Source organism: Podarcis gaigeae (assembly GCF_964106915.1).
Source record: "Podarcis gaigeae genome assembly, chromosome: 4".
Lineage (NCBI taxonomy): Eukaryota > Metazoa > Chordata > Lepidosauria > Squamata > Lacertidae > Podarcis > Podarcis gaigeae.
In genome coordinates this window covers 25260357-25275815 of record NC_139677.1, presented here as the reverse complement: position 1 = coordinate 25275815, position 15459 = coordinate 25260357, and the positions used below count along the sequence as shown (strand labels likewise).

The 15459-nt window shown below is 41.2% G+C and overlaps 1 protein-coding gene across 4 annotated transcripts in view; it reads left to right on the top strand.

Moving 5' to 3' along the window:
• The window catches only part of FGF14 (fibroblast growth factor 14), a 295842-nt gene extending 281001 nt beyond the window's left edge, over positions 1 to 14841 (top strand). For all 4 annotated transcript variants that reach the window (XM_083735375.1, XM_083735377.1, XM_083735376.1 and 1 more), the window contains 2 exons: positions 5341 to 5539; positions 10321 to 14841. In XM_083735375.1, the coding sequence (XP_083591501.1) occupies positions 5341 to 5539; positions 10321 to 10457 (336 nt within the window). In that variant the 3' untranslated portion in view covers positions 10458 to 14841. The remainder of the gene's footprint in view (positions 1 to 5340; positions 5540 to 10320) is intronic.
• Positions 14842 to 15459: the final 618 nt, after the last annotated feature.

The following is a 15459-nucleotide window of genomic DNA, read 5'->3' as shown; positions in this document are numbered from 1 at the left end:
TTCCAGCTGACTTTTGCAAAACTGCAGAACTCTCTGGATTTTACACCAGTCATCTAACTAGCTTCAAAATTTCTCACTTTTATAATAAAAGTGCACGTCAGCTGAAATGTCATGGATTCCCTATGCCACTTCACAAGGGAATCCCAAGGACAGTGAAAGCAGGAGGAGGATATATGATTGATGCACCTCGGAGGCTTGGTTAGGTTAAATGAGGGCTCGGGTGGTATCCAGGGCACATGGAATTCAAGAACACAACTGCTGGTTCTAGTTTCCATCCCATTCCATTATTATTTGCAAGCTGTAGACTGCACCTCCTGCTGTGCACATTTACTTAAAGCGGAACAGCGTGCTCAAGAGAAGATCTTTGTAGTTTATTGGGGCTCTGTAAGGTATAATCAGGACGCGGGTGGCGCTGTGGGTTAAACCACAGAGCCTAGGACTTGCCAATCAGAAGGTCGGCAGTTCGAATCCCCACAATGGGGTGAGCTCCTGTTGCTCGGTCCCTGCTCCTGCCAACCTAGCAGTTCGAAAGCACGTCAAGTACAAGTAGATAAATAGGTACCGCTCCGGTGGGAAGGTAAATGGCGTTTCCGTGCGCTGCTCTGGTTCGCCAGAAGCGGCTTAATCATGCTGGCCACATGACCTGGAAGCTGTACGCTGGCTCCCTCAGCCAATAGAGCGAGATGAGCGCCACAACCCTAGAGTTGGCCACGACTGGACCTAATGGTCAGGGTCCCTTTACCCTTTACCTTTAAGGTATAATCATTTGCTCTGAGTGAGACTATCTTGTACATGAAGGCCCTGGGAGGAGCAGGGCTGCTAGATCCTGCCAGAAAGCAAATGGCTGGTTGAGTTTATAGACTTAATCATGGGAAACTTCCACTCCTGGTGCATGTGGGTTCGAGGGCAGATGCTCAGATCAGATTCCCACCCTCCACTCATAGAACCTATTTGTTCTGTCTTTTGCACAAAGAAGGGATGGGTGATAGCAGTACCAAAAGAAAACAAAATGAACAATTGTGGTGTAGTTTCAGCAGCACCAAGAGCAAAAGGGGTCTCCCAACCCCAAGGTATTAGCGGATGAGAAACCTTGCATTAAAATTCTTACTTTTAATTATGTATGAATGTACACGCTAGGGTGGCTATTTAGCACATTTTCAAAAAAGAGGAATGCATTGCCAAGTGCAACACTGTGGTATTTAAATCAACAGAACTTAAAGGTTCTTAGCTTTGGTTGGATCTTACCCATATTGCTGTATATTGAATGAAGTTTTGCAAATTAGTATCACAAGTGCCGGGACCTCCTGGTTGTCTCCCCCTCCCCCCCTTATTCCAGTAGCATGGGAGAAATGACTAATTATAATAATAAGGTGGTTGCTTTTCAAGTGTCTTACCCATGGTTCATTAATTCTTTGAGTTCACTTATTTTCATAATCATGCAAGCTTTGAACTTAAATGCTGGCTTTTGTTTTTGTGCGTAAATTGAAAAGTAAATCGATGTTATTTTCTCTCCTTCCACTTCACCTGATTGCATAGATAGATACACACAAACAACAAAGTGCTGTTAAAATGTTGCAGTGTGGAGTACTTACTGTTTCAGATAGGCAGCCATGCCCCCTTCAGGTTACTCCATTCCGTTCCACCTCCCACCCATTTTCCACAAGTCAGCCTGCATTCCATGACGACTGAGCATGCTCAGTCCTCGTTAGGTTATTATTATTATTATTATTTGGGGGCCCTTAGGGTTGTTATACTTCTGCAAGGCTTAGGGTTCTGTCAAGCCCGCTGATGAATGTGAACGTGTGCTGCTGCTTCAGCTATATAAGCATTGGCAAATATATGTGAGCATCAAAAATAAAGGAAATTACGTTCGCTATATCTATACAGTATAGAGAAATCTGTTCCTTTTATATGAGCTAGGGACTGCGTGACATTTGGTTTAGTGGTCATACTACACAATATGGCAGCTGTCTTTATTTGCACAATACTGTACTTAAAAGTTTGGATCCAGACATAGTTTTGGGTAGTATCATGTGGCATTATTTTTCTATCAAAAGGAGAAAAGTTTAATGCTAAATGGCCCAAATCTACATATGTATTTTTCCACAGAGGGCAAGTATTCAAAAGGTGGAAATGAATATAGTTTCTTACCACAGGGTTAAGGTTACCAACATAGCCTGATCCTTCGTTATTACCCAAAATAAGTATTCAGAGAAATATCTTCAAAACTCTAATGGCAAACTTTGTCATTTTAAAATAAAATTGGCAACTCCTAGATGCTTGGCCATTTCCCCAATTTAACTGCTTTTTTAAGAACTCTGGTGGATACAGGAGATTGTACTTATAGTCTGAATTAGTGAAAGTTTATTCACTCTTTTTCAATATCTACAGTTTTGAAGAATTTTAACTTAAGTTTTTTGTTATATTGAATTCTTTCATATATATTTTTCTAGTCAAAGAAAGCCAATTCTTAATAAAAGTTACCAAGCAAGTGAATTTGATTTTAAAAGTCTAAAATTACATATAATATATATTGAGCATAATAGGAGGATTTTAGCTTTAGATTTTGCTGCTTTTACGAATGGGTTTACAGAAGCTTCTGTTTTTGCACTAGAAATAATTATTGCTACCTTGGTTGCTGAGCAGCCAAATATAACTGAATGGCAATGAATCATGATTGTGAGTGGTCCCTTTTAGCAACAGAAATTGTTTACCCAAGGTTTCTTTAACATTTCAAAAGTCCTTTGTTAGCCATGCTTTATATATTATAGGGATGAGAAACGTGAGCCCATTTTCTGTATACCACATCCACCCAACCATCAGCTGACATCACTGCAGGTGGGCGGACGGACAGGGTTTAATACCACATTGGCTGTGCACCCTGTTTCCAGCAGGGAATGGGATCGTGCAGTCAAGGCAGCAAGATATAAGTGGTGACTAAAGCCCTTAGCAAAAGTGCTGTTTGATGAGACTCATGTTTCTCCTTTAAGCCAGTGGAATCTACCCCACTGCTTCTGGCTGCCCACCCACTTAAACCAGAAGTGCAGGCTGTTTCAAACAGTGCATTTGCAAAGCACTTTAAGGCAGCACTGAGCAGGATCAGATCAAAAACTTTATTGCTGTCCAAACACTCAAAAAAACAATTTCAAAACTAGATACAGTTAAAACGACCAGACAGATGGAAGAAACCAAGGCAGTCATTTTGTTTTATATAAGGCATAATGACCTTTGTTTCTTATAACCTCCGAAAGAAACTTTGCCACGGCCAGTGTAATATCATTTGACCTGTCTTCCAAAAGATATTTAATATGGGAGGCTTCAGATTTTCCCAGCAAATTTGCCAGTAGGGGTTTGATCAGTTGGTCCCTTGCTTGCTCATATTGCCCACAATGCAGTAGAATATGCTTCGTACAATCGACATCCTGGGAACAGAAACAAAGCCTATTCTGATAGGGGATGCCTCTCAGTCTGCCATTTAAAACTTCTGAGAGAAATACATTTAGTCTGGCTTTGGTGAATAAATGCTGATAGGTAGGTACAGACAAATTCCTAAGGTATGAGGATATCTGAAAGTCATACCCATATAGGATTCCAGCTGTGACCGGGCTGCAAATTACATAAGATCGGGATCGCAGGTCGCTATGTGAGGTGTCCCAAAGCCTTTGCCTCAGGGATTCAAGGGCAATGTCGTAACCCAGATGATATAAGAGGGATGATGGCAGTCCAATCGAGGTGGCTTTTCTGGCCATAGGTTTCAGCCATGAGCTGACAAACTACTCATTGGTTAAATGTACTAATAATCCCTTCCCCAGGCCGAAAACATAGATCTTTAGCCAGTATCTCAAGGCAGCCCACCATGCTTTGGTGGAGAGTGGGCATTTACCTGTTTCCAGAAAAGAATTGAATTTCGGACAGTTTGGGACCTGTAATAGGGACTGAAGAAACTTTGCCTGGAACCCGTGTAACTTAGGAAATGAACCATTGTTCCAGACATTTGAAGCATGGAGAAGTTGGGAAACAGATTTTGCATTAAAAACCCTTATGGCAGTTGGAACATAATGGCCTCTCCTTGTAAAAAAGAATCGGAGTATAGCAAATTTGAGCAGGATCTTCCCTGCAACTGCTGATGCAAAGAGAGGGCGATCCTTCAAAACAGTGTCATGTTGCCTGCTTTGACATCCAGACTTCAAATGATGTCATCTGTGATGTCAGTTGATTGACAAGTGGGTGGCTTGCCCACCTGTCAGATTTAGCCTGTGGAGCTGTTAAGTAGCCTATTGGGGAAGGGAAGGGCCATAGCTCACTGGCAAAGGACCTGCTTTGCATGTAGACTGTTCCAGGTTCAATCCCCAGCATCTCCCTGTAGAGCTGGGACTGCTCCCTGCTGAAAGCCTGGAAAGCTGTCATTGCAGGCAGTGTTGAGCTAGATGGACTGTCAGGGAACTGCCATCAGCTCAGAGGCGAGAGATAGAAGTGCAAGGAGCAGAGGATGCGAGAGAGAGCCTTAACACTGCGCCTGAGCAAGCCGGAGAGGAGGGAAGCACACTCCTGCCATCCCCGGTCATGCGCAGTATTTTGATGCACAAGGAGGGGCAGAAAAGACTTGGGGTGACGAAACTTTTATGTTGGGGGAGGTACAAAAACAGACCACTCCCGGATTCTGCTAGCGATTGAGCCAGACATGAACTTATGAGGCTCTTCACTGTAAATAGTTTGCACCAAAATAAAGCCTGTAAAAGACAGGTCGGAATCCTGCCTGGTTACTCTCGAGCAACTGCAACAGCATCTGACATGGACCAATGATCTGACTTGGTATAAAGTAGTTTCCTATATTCCAAGGCATCACTATACACTCTTTCTGCACAGGCCTTTTCACTCTTACTTTCAGTTGACTTAAAAAAAATAAAAATCAGTTACATAGGAGGTATTTTCTTTGGATGTCTCCAAGAAGGAGAAATATACACAACATAAAAGAAAGCGGTGCCTTTACTGCTCCCATGTTTTCTTTTTGTTGATGTGGTTCAAATATTTGTCTTCTGTGCATTCAACCAAAGAGCCTGAACGGCATGCATTGTTTCATCAAAAGAGTCTTAGCTTTTTGTGCTAGGCATTTTAAAACTGTGCTTCTTCGTCCTACAGATGTGTTAAATAAGCATGAATTGAATTGCCGAAGGTTTCCCAATAACAAAACTGGGAACTGAACTTTGATCTTTTTTTTAAAAGCCCCAGATGCCACATGGGTTTTGTATTTAAATGTAGTAAACCCAAAACTGAATGGGGGTGGAGGGAGAGAACACTTGCTGTGATTGTCCTCTTAACATCTTTTCTTTCCCCCCGCAGGAACTTTTTACACCAGAATGCAAGTTTAAGGAGTCTGTTTTCGAAAATTATTATGTAATCTACTCATCAATGCTCTACAGACAGCAAGAGTCAGGAAGGGCCTGGTTCTTGGGGCTCAATAAAGAAGGCCAAGTCATGAAAGGAAATAGAGTGAAGAAAACAAAACCAGCAGCGCATTTTCTACCGAAGCCATTGGAAGGTAAGCTTTGCATTGGCATTAGTAGCATATTTTTGTGCAGCACACAGAATGGGTGACTTCAGGGGTACATTTCTATCATTCCCAAGGGTTTCTAAAGATTGCTGGATGACACCTCCCTAGCTCCAAGGAGTATTTTGTATATTGCTTCATTCTGTTTGAAAAGGGCACACATGAAAGGCTTTTTGTGCATGTGGTGGTGATACTTGATCAGGGCTTGAGTGTGGAAAGCCACTTTCGAAAGCACTTTTCCAGCATCTCAAAACGGACTGCGGATGCAGCATGGCTGCTAAAAGACAGGGCTGTGAAGAATGCAATTTTGCCTTTGTCGTAGGCTCAATAGGTGGCCTTTGAGAGAGCCATTCCTCTCCCACCAGCCTCAGTTCCCACCTGCAATATGGGGGTGATAAAAATATCACAAGGCTGTCGAAAGGATTGTTGAGAAAATATATGTAGAGCACTTTGCTTGAAAGTGCATTGTGAAATATAATTCAGAATAAAAATTCAGGGTTCGTGCTTTGTGATAAGTTTTTGTTTAACCAACGAGGGAGATCTGAATCTCAGCATATGCTTTTCTTTCTGATGATTTTTTTTAAATGAAAATTGCAATGGAAAGTGCTTATAAAAGCTAAGTCAAATGTCCAGACCAGCCCATTTCTATATCCAAGACTGAACAGAAGCGATGGAAGATGTCCCAACAAATTTCCTTACCCTCCCACCAAGCTTTTAAATATGAGGCATGGTACACTGGCTCATGAGATTCTCTCTCCTTGTAGGAATATTGAGATTGCAAGTGCACACTTGTTGGGACAAGTGGGTCTGCTCCCATCTCCAAAGGAAGTCCTGGCTTTAAGTGGCAAGGCTGCACCCTCCTGTTCGGTCTCCCTCTTAGTCACTGCTGCCATCTGTTCAGTTTCTTCACCTTGGCTGATCATGCTTTCCCCAGCCTCCATGAAAGTTCCCCATTCCGTATGAACGCTGGAGGCGAATTCTGGTGTCCCTGGTCCCTCTTCCAAAGTGACTGACAGGTTGGAAAGGGGAGAACCCCTTTCCTCCATCCCAGGTTCACACAATTCAGTGCCCCAACTCAAACACACACACACACACACACACACACACACACCTGCGTTTCTTCTTCCTCCGTCACATCTTGCCAACCTAAGTCCTATTGCCACCGTACTTCAGGTTTTCATTGTCCCTTTTTGCAACTCATTTAAATCCCTTTTATGTTGATCTTAATCCACACAACCCCCTTCAAAGAACCTTGAAAGTTTTGTGTGGGCAAATGTTATTTGATAGAGATTCGAGTCCACAGAACTACAGTTTAGAGGTCATTTCATAGGAGTGGTGACTTTCAAACGAGTTTTCAAATGTGCTTATCTATTTCACTATACCTATTCCATCTCATTATTGCCATTGTTCCTCAGACCGATTGTTCAGACCCAGAGACCTCCCCGCTAAATAAAAACACATTTGACTCAAATTTTAGTTTGGTTTTTGGCAGAATTTAGGCCACAGCTTTATTGATTAAAGAAAGTGACTGGTTGCATAGGCTCTGGTTTAATTAGCTCCCTGCACCCTTGCAGGTAGCGCTGACCCAGAGCTCTATCATAGGTCAGCCAAGGGTGAACACCTGAGGTAGGTAGAAAGCCCGGTTACAGGCTATGTCCACTCCCCAGATTCTCCCCTGGACTCAAGCACGGGCACAGCCCCCTCTTGGGGGTTGACCAAACCAAGTTGAGTCCATGGATTCCGTTAACGGAATACCTTTCACATAGGGGTGGCGAGACCATTCCCCCATCCCTATCACCTGAACCAGAGCCTATCTGCAACCTTACAAGTTGTGACGATTTGCTACGCGACAGGTGAAACCCAAATGGCAACAGCCAATCAGCCAAGTGGGGAAAATTCCTGCCATGCCCCTGCCCCAATGACAGATGACACACGACGGCATAGCAAGGTCAATTGCAAAATGCCCTAAATATAGGGAGAGGTGGGTGGGTGTTCCGATGCACGAGCCAAAAGAGGAAGCTCAGATTAAACCCAGCAATGAGGGACCTACCAGTTGGGTGTTGTGGCTGTCCAATATACCCACCCACAACAAAAGGTTCAGTCTCCAGTTTTTACTGCAACACGTGCCCTCTTTTAGGGAGGACACACTTTCCAGAAGATGCTTAAAAATGTGAATTGACAGTTAATGAAATTAAACAAAATGCTGCACATTTTATGTTATGGCTTGGCCATTGGTTTAAGGTAATTGATTACTCTCCTTAAATTTTTTCTGTTATACTAATTTTTTTTAATTTAGTATAACTCTGTATCCCTCCTAATGCAGTTTGCAATACAGTGGTACTTTGGGTTAAGAACTTAATTCATTCTGGAGGTCCGTTCTTAACCTGAAACTGTTCTTCACCTGAGGTACCACTTTAGCTGATGGGGCCTCCTGTTGCTGCCGTGTGATTTCTGTTCTCATCCTGAAGCAAAGTTCTTAACCAGAGGTACTATTTCTGGGTTAGCGGAGTCTGTAACCTGAAGCGTCTGTAACCCAAGGTACCACTGTAGTCAAAAATAACTAAATAGCAGCATTAAAACAACCACAATCAAATATCATACTGAACTGGTTCTTGTGCCTTTGGGAAAGAAGTATGCAAAAGGAGGTGACAACACAGGTAGGCTTGTCTGCACTACATGCAGCTGATCTTTTCACTTCTCCTTCCCTTTGAAAGCAAGGAGAGGGCCACAAATATGGTGTTGCCACCAGCGAGTGCTGTTGCAAATGGCTCACTCTTTTCTTAGTGGGTAGACATTTGGGCTCTGCATAGAAATGTCACAGATCTACTGCTACCCCTTTCATTTAATGACCTTCTGGCCCCGATTGTTTATATTTTATTTTTTCCTGCAGGTCTAGTCCAGAATAGGTTATGCCACAATAAAATCATTTTTTTTTCTCCAACAGAACAATGTGGCAACTATTCTGGATTTTATTTTCACAAATAGAGAGCGAGTTGTGATTTGGAAAATATGGAAACATAAGTTATACTTTCAAAATGACAGATTATATAGATGTAATTCCAAAGAGTATGAGGCATGATCTGTATTGTATGCACATTCTTCTGCATAAATCTTAGTGAAGATGAACCATAGTACTATCATACACAAGAAATGGGAATCTGTGCATACTTATTATTTTTGTTATTTGTTAAATGCCTATTCTTTCCGCACACCCTAGCTCTTCCCATATCCTCTCTCTCAAGTACATAAACTTGCAAGAGCTCAAGTTACTTGCAGGACAAAATGCTGAATGGAAAAAGAGCAGCATGCACAGATCTGTGCCTCTCATGGCCATGTATCTGTATTGAGAGGGGAAGGGAGGAAAGGGGTATTGGGTATGAATGATCCTTCCTCACATGTCACAGCACACGTAAACAGAACTAAGAAGAGTGGTGGTTTTCCACCTCCCTGCTTAGTATGCATACATAACTTCTCCATCCTATTTGGCATTGACAGAGCCAGTGCTTAAGTCTTAACGCTAACAGCCAGTATGCTTACACCTCCATAGGAAATGCAATGGGCAGCAATTTCCCTAGGATCGGGAAGTCTGATATTGTTATAGTTTGTGTTTTCAAAGTAGCACCATCAGTGGGCAGATTTTTCAACTGGGACCCTTAACCAATTATGGTTGGAGGTGCTGGTCTTGCCAATTTAGAACCAGTTATTAGGAAAGCTAGTTTTAAAGCTGGCCCTCCCAGTGTGTTTGTTAATTGCTAAAGGTGAATAGGCCAAGAAAACTATCAGGGTGGTGATAGTTGCCCTTACACGTGGATATTTAATTAGTCTGCTAGCTGATAGAATGTGCATTAGCCTTGTGGAATCAGGGGTGTGACAGCTTCCTGGGATAACTTGGATGGTTCAGATCTGGGAATAGCATGCCTGGTCTCCAGGCAATTTGGAGTGTTGTAGAAAGCTAATATATATCAAAACCCAAAAGGGATTTCTCCATAACAGGAGTCTAATCAAAATGTCATCATATTATAAGTAGCGTAGTTGTCCCTCATTCAGACTGCATCTTGAGACAATTGCCATTCTCTGTTTAAAATGGTCTTAACCCCATCTACATAAATACTTGCTTTACATATCTTAATATTGTAAATTTTAAACTCATCCAGCTTCCAGTTCCCCATAACTTTTATACATATAATCAGATGGAACATATGACAACCACCACCATGTTTGTACCCTGCTCATCTGACTGGGTTACCTCAGCCACTCTGGGCAGTTTCCAACATATATAAAAGCATAATAAAACATAACACATTGAAAATCTTCCCTAAACAGGGCTGCCTCCACATGTCTTCTAAACGTTGTATAGTTACACATCTCCTTGACATCTGATGGGAGGGCATTCCACAGGGTGGGCGCCACTACAGAAAAGACTCTCTGCCTGGTTCTCTTTAGCTTCACTTCTTGCATTGAGGGAACCGCCAGAAGGCTCTCGGTGCTGGATCTTGTGTCAAGGCTGAACGATGGGGGTGGAGATTCTCCTTCAGGTATACAGGGTCAGGGTTGTTTAGGGCTTTAAAGGTCAACACCAACACTTGGAATTGCGCTCGGAAATGTACTGGAAGCCAGTGTAGGTCTTTCAGAACCAGTGTTATACAAGTGTGTGTGTTTAAACTCCTTTATTATTTTTTTTATAAAGCAGCAACTCAGTTAAATGGAGTTTAAGTATTGGGATCTCTCACATTTTACTTACGCATCTTATCTCTTTCTCTTCTCCCATGTAGTTGCCATGTATCGAGAACCATCTTTGCATGATGTTGGAGAAACAGTGCCAAAGGCTGGGGTGACTCCAAGTAAAAGCACAAGTGCATCGGCAATAATGAATGGAGGCAAACCAGTTAACAAGAGTAAGACAACATAGCCAGATCCTCATGGGTATTGTGACTTATTGAGCTCTCTTAAGTACGGCTGAGCATTTTATCCTTGCAAGACTGTCTCACTCTGGTGTCTGCGGATCAGCTGGAGGCAAGCAAATGCTTGCTCTTCACTTGTCCCAAACTAGGTTATTGCAAGCGGATAAATCTCAACCCGTAACTCCTCCTACAGCAAAGAAGACACCTGGTTAACCAGCTGAACTCAGACCATGGAATGCCCTACCAGATATGGAATGCCTTTTTAATATCTTTTCTGTGACTGTGACACCTCATGTGAATGGCATACTTCACAAGTACACTTGATATCCTGCCTGCTGACAGTTACCCATAACCCCCCTTTTGAGTCCAGGAAACCCATGTGTTTTAAGTTCAATTTTGTAGCACACAAAATAAGTAATTTCTAGATAGATGCTGTAAACCTGTGCTATTATGAATTTTCTCTTCTTCCCCCTTTTTTACAAGGCTGCTCGCTCTGCTGTTTGTGTGACTCCTTTGCAGGGATTGTGTTTCTCTCAGAGTTAAACGTTGCTGGTGGCTTAGTTCTGAAAAGCAATCAGGGAATCAGGGGAGCCTTCGAAACCCTATTCGGAATTATACCTGTCAAGGAATAGGATCATTGTCTCAGAGGTACAAATGGGGATTCGGCCTGAATACTCTCTAGTGTGTTCTTGAGGTTGGCATTACTGAGAAGGGAAAAGCATCAAACATGGCCGGTCAACAATCTCTCGAGGCCAATGTTTGACATCCCCTGCCAGTTTCTTTTTGTGTGTGTGTTTTATACATATCACAGGCTTACTGGTAATGGTAACATTTGCCTTGCCCAGCGAGCAAGACCCACACATTTTTGGGAAAGTGGGTCCAAAGAACTCTGTAGGCCTTGTAGGCCTGAACTAAGGCTCATTTTTCATCTACTAGTCCTCATTATTTGAAAGTTAAAGGGGAAAAAATTAAGATGAATGAAAATTGCGCTACCTAAGTCCATTTTGAAACAATAGAATCCTTCCTGTTTTTAATGAATGGAACGTAATCCCATCCTTATTTTTTTTGGCTGTAGTCCACTCTCTTACTCAGCAAAGCATGGGCAAGGAAGTTACTGTGTTCTTTTTTGCAGCACCAATGCAAGGGGTAGAATATACTTTAATACTTTCAGTGTTTTAAAAAAAGAGGGAAGTTTTTCAATGGGACATATTTAAAGAGTTCCTTTGTGTTTCTTTCTAAAAAAGCTCAGCATGCAGAGTTTAATGCTCTCTATATAATTTCACCAATACCACGTTTCCAGTCCAGCTTTTTAAGATAATATATGCCCACCAAATTGCTAGGTTTACGGTGCCTTGCCTTGATCTCAGTATTCTTTCCATTGTACTACATGAACCTAGGAAAATTCTAACACAATTACAAGGCTAAGAACTTTTACTATTTGATTGCTTAATAAAATAAATACTGTTGATATTTCCTGGATATCAGTTTAAGAGTGGGTTGAAGCCAATTGAGAAGTGGAATGACAAATGGCCAGAAGTCTTAGGAGACATGAGAAAAATGCTGTTAAGATGTTAAGTAAATTGGTAAAGAATTCGAAAGTGCTGATTAGAAAACTTGATAAAAGCAGAAGGCATGCTATGGACCAAAATGTACCTCAGTTCTGGGAAACCATGTATTAGACTATTCGGTGTTCATTTTCATGTCCCCCCCCCCCATTTCATTTTTTGAGACTGTGTTTTCAGAATGGCTTTTAAAAATTGTTTCACATTTACATAAATTATGATCTGTTGAAATGTTCGGCCTGCTTAGGTAGTCAACTAGATTGAACATTGGTTAACTCTTGACGCTTACAAGATTTTCATAACAGCTTCTATTTTAATAAGCAAACACTTGATATACATCCAAGTAGGTTATGTGATGTTGCTTAAGTAGAAATATACAATGTAAGCATTCAGACCAATTAATTTTTTGTTTTATTTCCATTTAAGACAAGAGACTGTTTAAGGTTGGTTCTTTTTAACCAGAAGAGTGAAGCACATAAAATGATGCTCATTTTTCCAAGCGCTTAAAAAGACAAAAGAAGAAGAAACTAAAGAGGTGTTTAAAAGCTATGAAAACGGTATGTGCACAAAAATAAACCCTGAGCATCCTATTACCCTGTGGCTTTCTCAAAACACTCTCTTGTGTTCTCTACCACATAGGGACAAAAAGGACCAACTTCCCCTCCATTAATTGGATGTTCAGGGTGATCAGCAGGTGGTGTGGCCTTCTCATGCAGGTACACTTATGCGCAAGGGCTGTGTAGTAAATACTGAAACTGAAGGTCTCTAAACTATCCATACTTTGCTCTCAAATGTGAAATGTTTTGTGTTATTCTCTAAAGACTCAGTTCCAGCAGCCTGCTGACTTTCCTTCTAAATAGACAATTAAGTTTCTATACTGTGCAACTGGAATTAAAACAAAACAAAGTTATAAAACAGGAAAGCAAAATAAAAAAGATGTGAAATGCATTCTTTTTTGCAAAATTTTGGAATCAGTTTTATATTGGTGGATGAAGAATGGGAGAGGCAGGTGTTGGGTATACAGTTGACTTTAGCACTGGGAAGTATGAAGATGGTATCCTATCTGGTCAGCTCATGCAACTGATTTTATAAGGCCAGCGTAGAAAAAAAATTCCACCCCTACTGCATCTTAATCCAGACTGCACTCATCGCAGTATGGTCTGTTGGGTCTACCCTGCACTGGCAATTCTTCATCTTTTCATCTATGGAGAAGCTCATGAGACATAATCAAAGTTCTGCAAAATGGGATCAGTATCCTTTGAAACACAACAATTTAATTTCCAACATGCAAACTCATGTTGCCAAGCCAACCGGTTGAGAGTGGCTAATATAATGTTAAGGCTGAGTTTATTTTTGTAATGTGAATGGTTGGCGCTGTACTGTAAGTAGAACACACAATGTCACCCTTGGCATTCTCTTCTGTGTCTGGAAGGGTCTTAAACCAGTGGAGAACCTGTTTCAGCACAAAGGAGAGGATTCATTGTTTCTTGTGCTTCAGTTACTCCTTTAGGTTTGTCTCTTGTCTCATCTGCTGCATGGGAAGAGGATGGTAATGATGAACTGCATGTCGTAGGCTATATGTATCAGACCTGTTGGTATGTACTGCTAAACTGACATACATATAAGCAATGAGTTTGTCTGCATTGTACAGTTTGTGTTTATTACCATTTTGTTGTATACACAGATGCAACATATTGAATAAAATATTTGTATGAAGGCATATTAAAAAACAACCCAACATTTGATATTTTACCCCCCCCCAAAAAAAAAAAAAAGTTGTGCAAAGTAACATTGCATTGGCAGCAGTATAAACAAAACATCATGTATATAGTTTGGCAAAACTCAATTCTCTCTCCTTTGACCATGCCAAAGAAAATTTTAGCTCCTTAATCTATTACCTCTCTTGCTGTTTTCCAGGACAACATGTTGCCATTTTGTTCCCTCTCAAATTAATTTCTGTCAAGCAACACTTGCTTTTCAACTGTCTGTTACTTGCTAAAGAACTGTACCAGTAAACTTGATGGAATCAATTTGTATTTGCAGGTCAAATGTGTATACTGCCATGTAAACACCATGTTTGTGTTCCACATTCTCTCAGTTTGCATGTTTTGTTGTGTTGGCTTTAGCTTCAATCCCCGCAAAGGAGGTAGCATTATCAGCAATGAACAAATATGGTAATGACAGACCCCAGCCATGTCATGCAGTTCTAATTGCAGAGGGAAATCAGACATTCCTCTGATCCCGAGACCTGCTTGCCCTGATGGATTTCTTGGGCATATTGGGTTTTGCCATTCATGCCAACAGCTTCTTATGCTGAGATACATGAGAAAGGCAACCTAGATGAAGGAGCTCTGAGCATGGATTAGAACTTGCCTACCCCAAACTCATCATTGGAACTGGATATCCGGGTGATGGACTGCAGCAGGATAAGATTGCACCTTTCATCCTTTTAGCAGTTAAAAACAAACAAACACTTTTTACTTTATTCTGCAAAATCTCATCTAAGTCCATGAAAAAACCCATTCCCTGCTAAAATACTGAATTAAGTACCACCTTTTGTTCTGTCTAGGAAGCATCCACAACACACAGGAGTTCTCACTAGCCCACCAACACTCATACACTCTTATAGGGATCTAATAGGGAGGTAATATATAAAAGTTTGCAACACACTTTAGGATTTTGTGTCCTTGAAGTTACTTTAAAACTGACATAAAGTATTTGTATGAAATTATTTTTCCCTGCATCAATTTGATTTAACTTCTTTAGAATTATATTGCCCTATAGCAAACTATCAAGGCATTAAAAAAAATAAATGACTACTTGCTATAAAGATTTTTGCCTGGGGTGTGTGTGTGTATATTGAGGGGGGCGGGCTCTTCTTACCATATGGGGGAAGGTTTTCACTGCCTTAGTGCCACTATGCTATGGCATTAGGTGATTTGGCTTACATGCCTTCTCTTATATTGCACTGAAATGCTTTTCAACTATGTCCTGACAAAACACTAACCATCTTTGGATACTTAAATACAATTTATTTTTAGCTACAGGTATTTAGTTTAAAAATCAAATTCTTGTGATACTTTTTAAACGGAGGTATTTTATCCCCAAATGTTTAAGATTAAGAGTGTCATCTCCTGATACCTTTTTATTTGCTTCAAAGTAGGTTTGGGGAGAGAGGCTGCTAATTTGACCAGAGCAGCAGTGCAGGAGTAGTGGATGCTAAACTCTTTCTTCCCATGCTGTCCCTCTAGGCCCCACCCACTTCCAGCTACTTTTTAAGTTATGAAAGAGACAGCAGGAAAAGTCTCCTGCTCTGCGTGGCGTTTGGCTCTTAGTCTTTAAACAGACAGGTAGGATATGGAAAAATACCATCATTTTGGCCCTGATTATCTCTTGACCCTATCAGATTATTTTGCTATATTTCTGCTGCATATCCAGAAATTCAGCA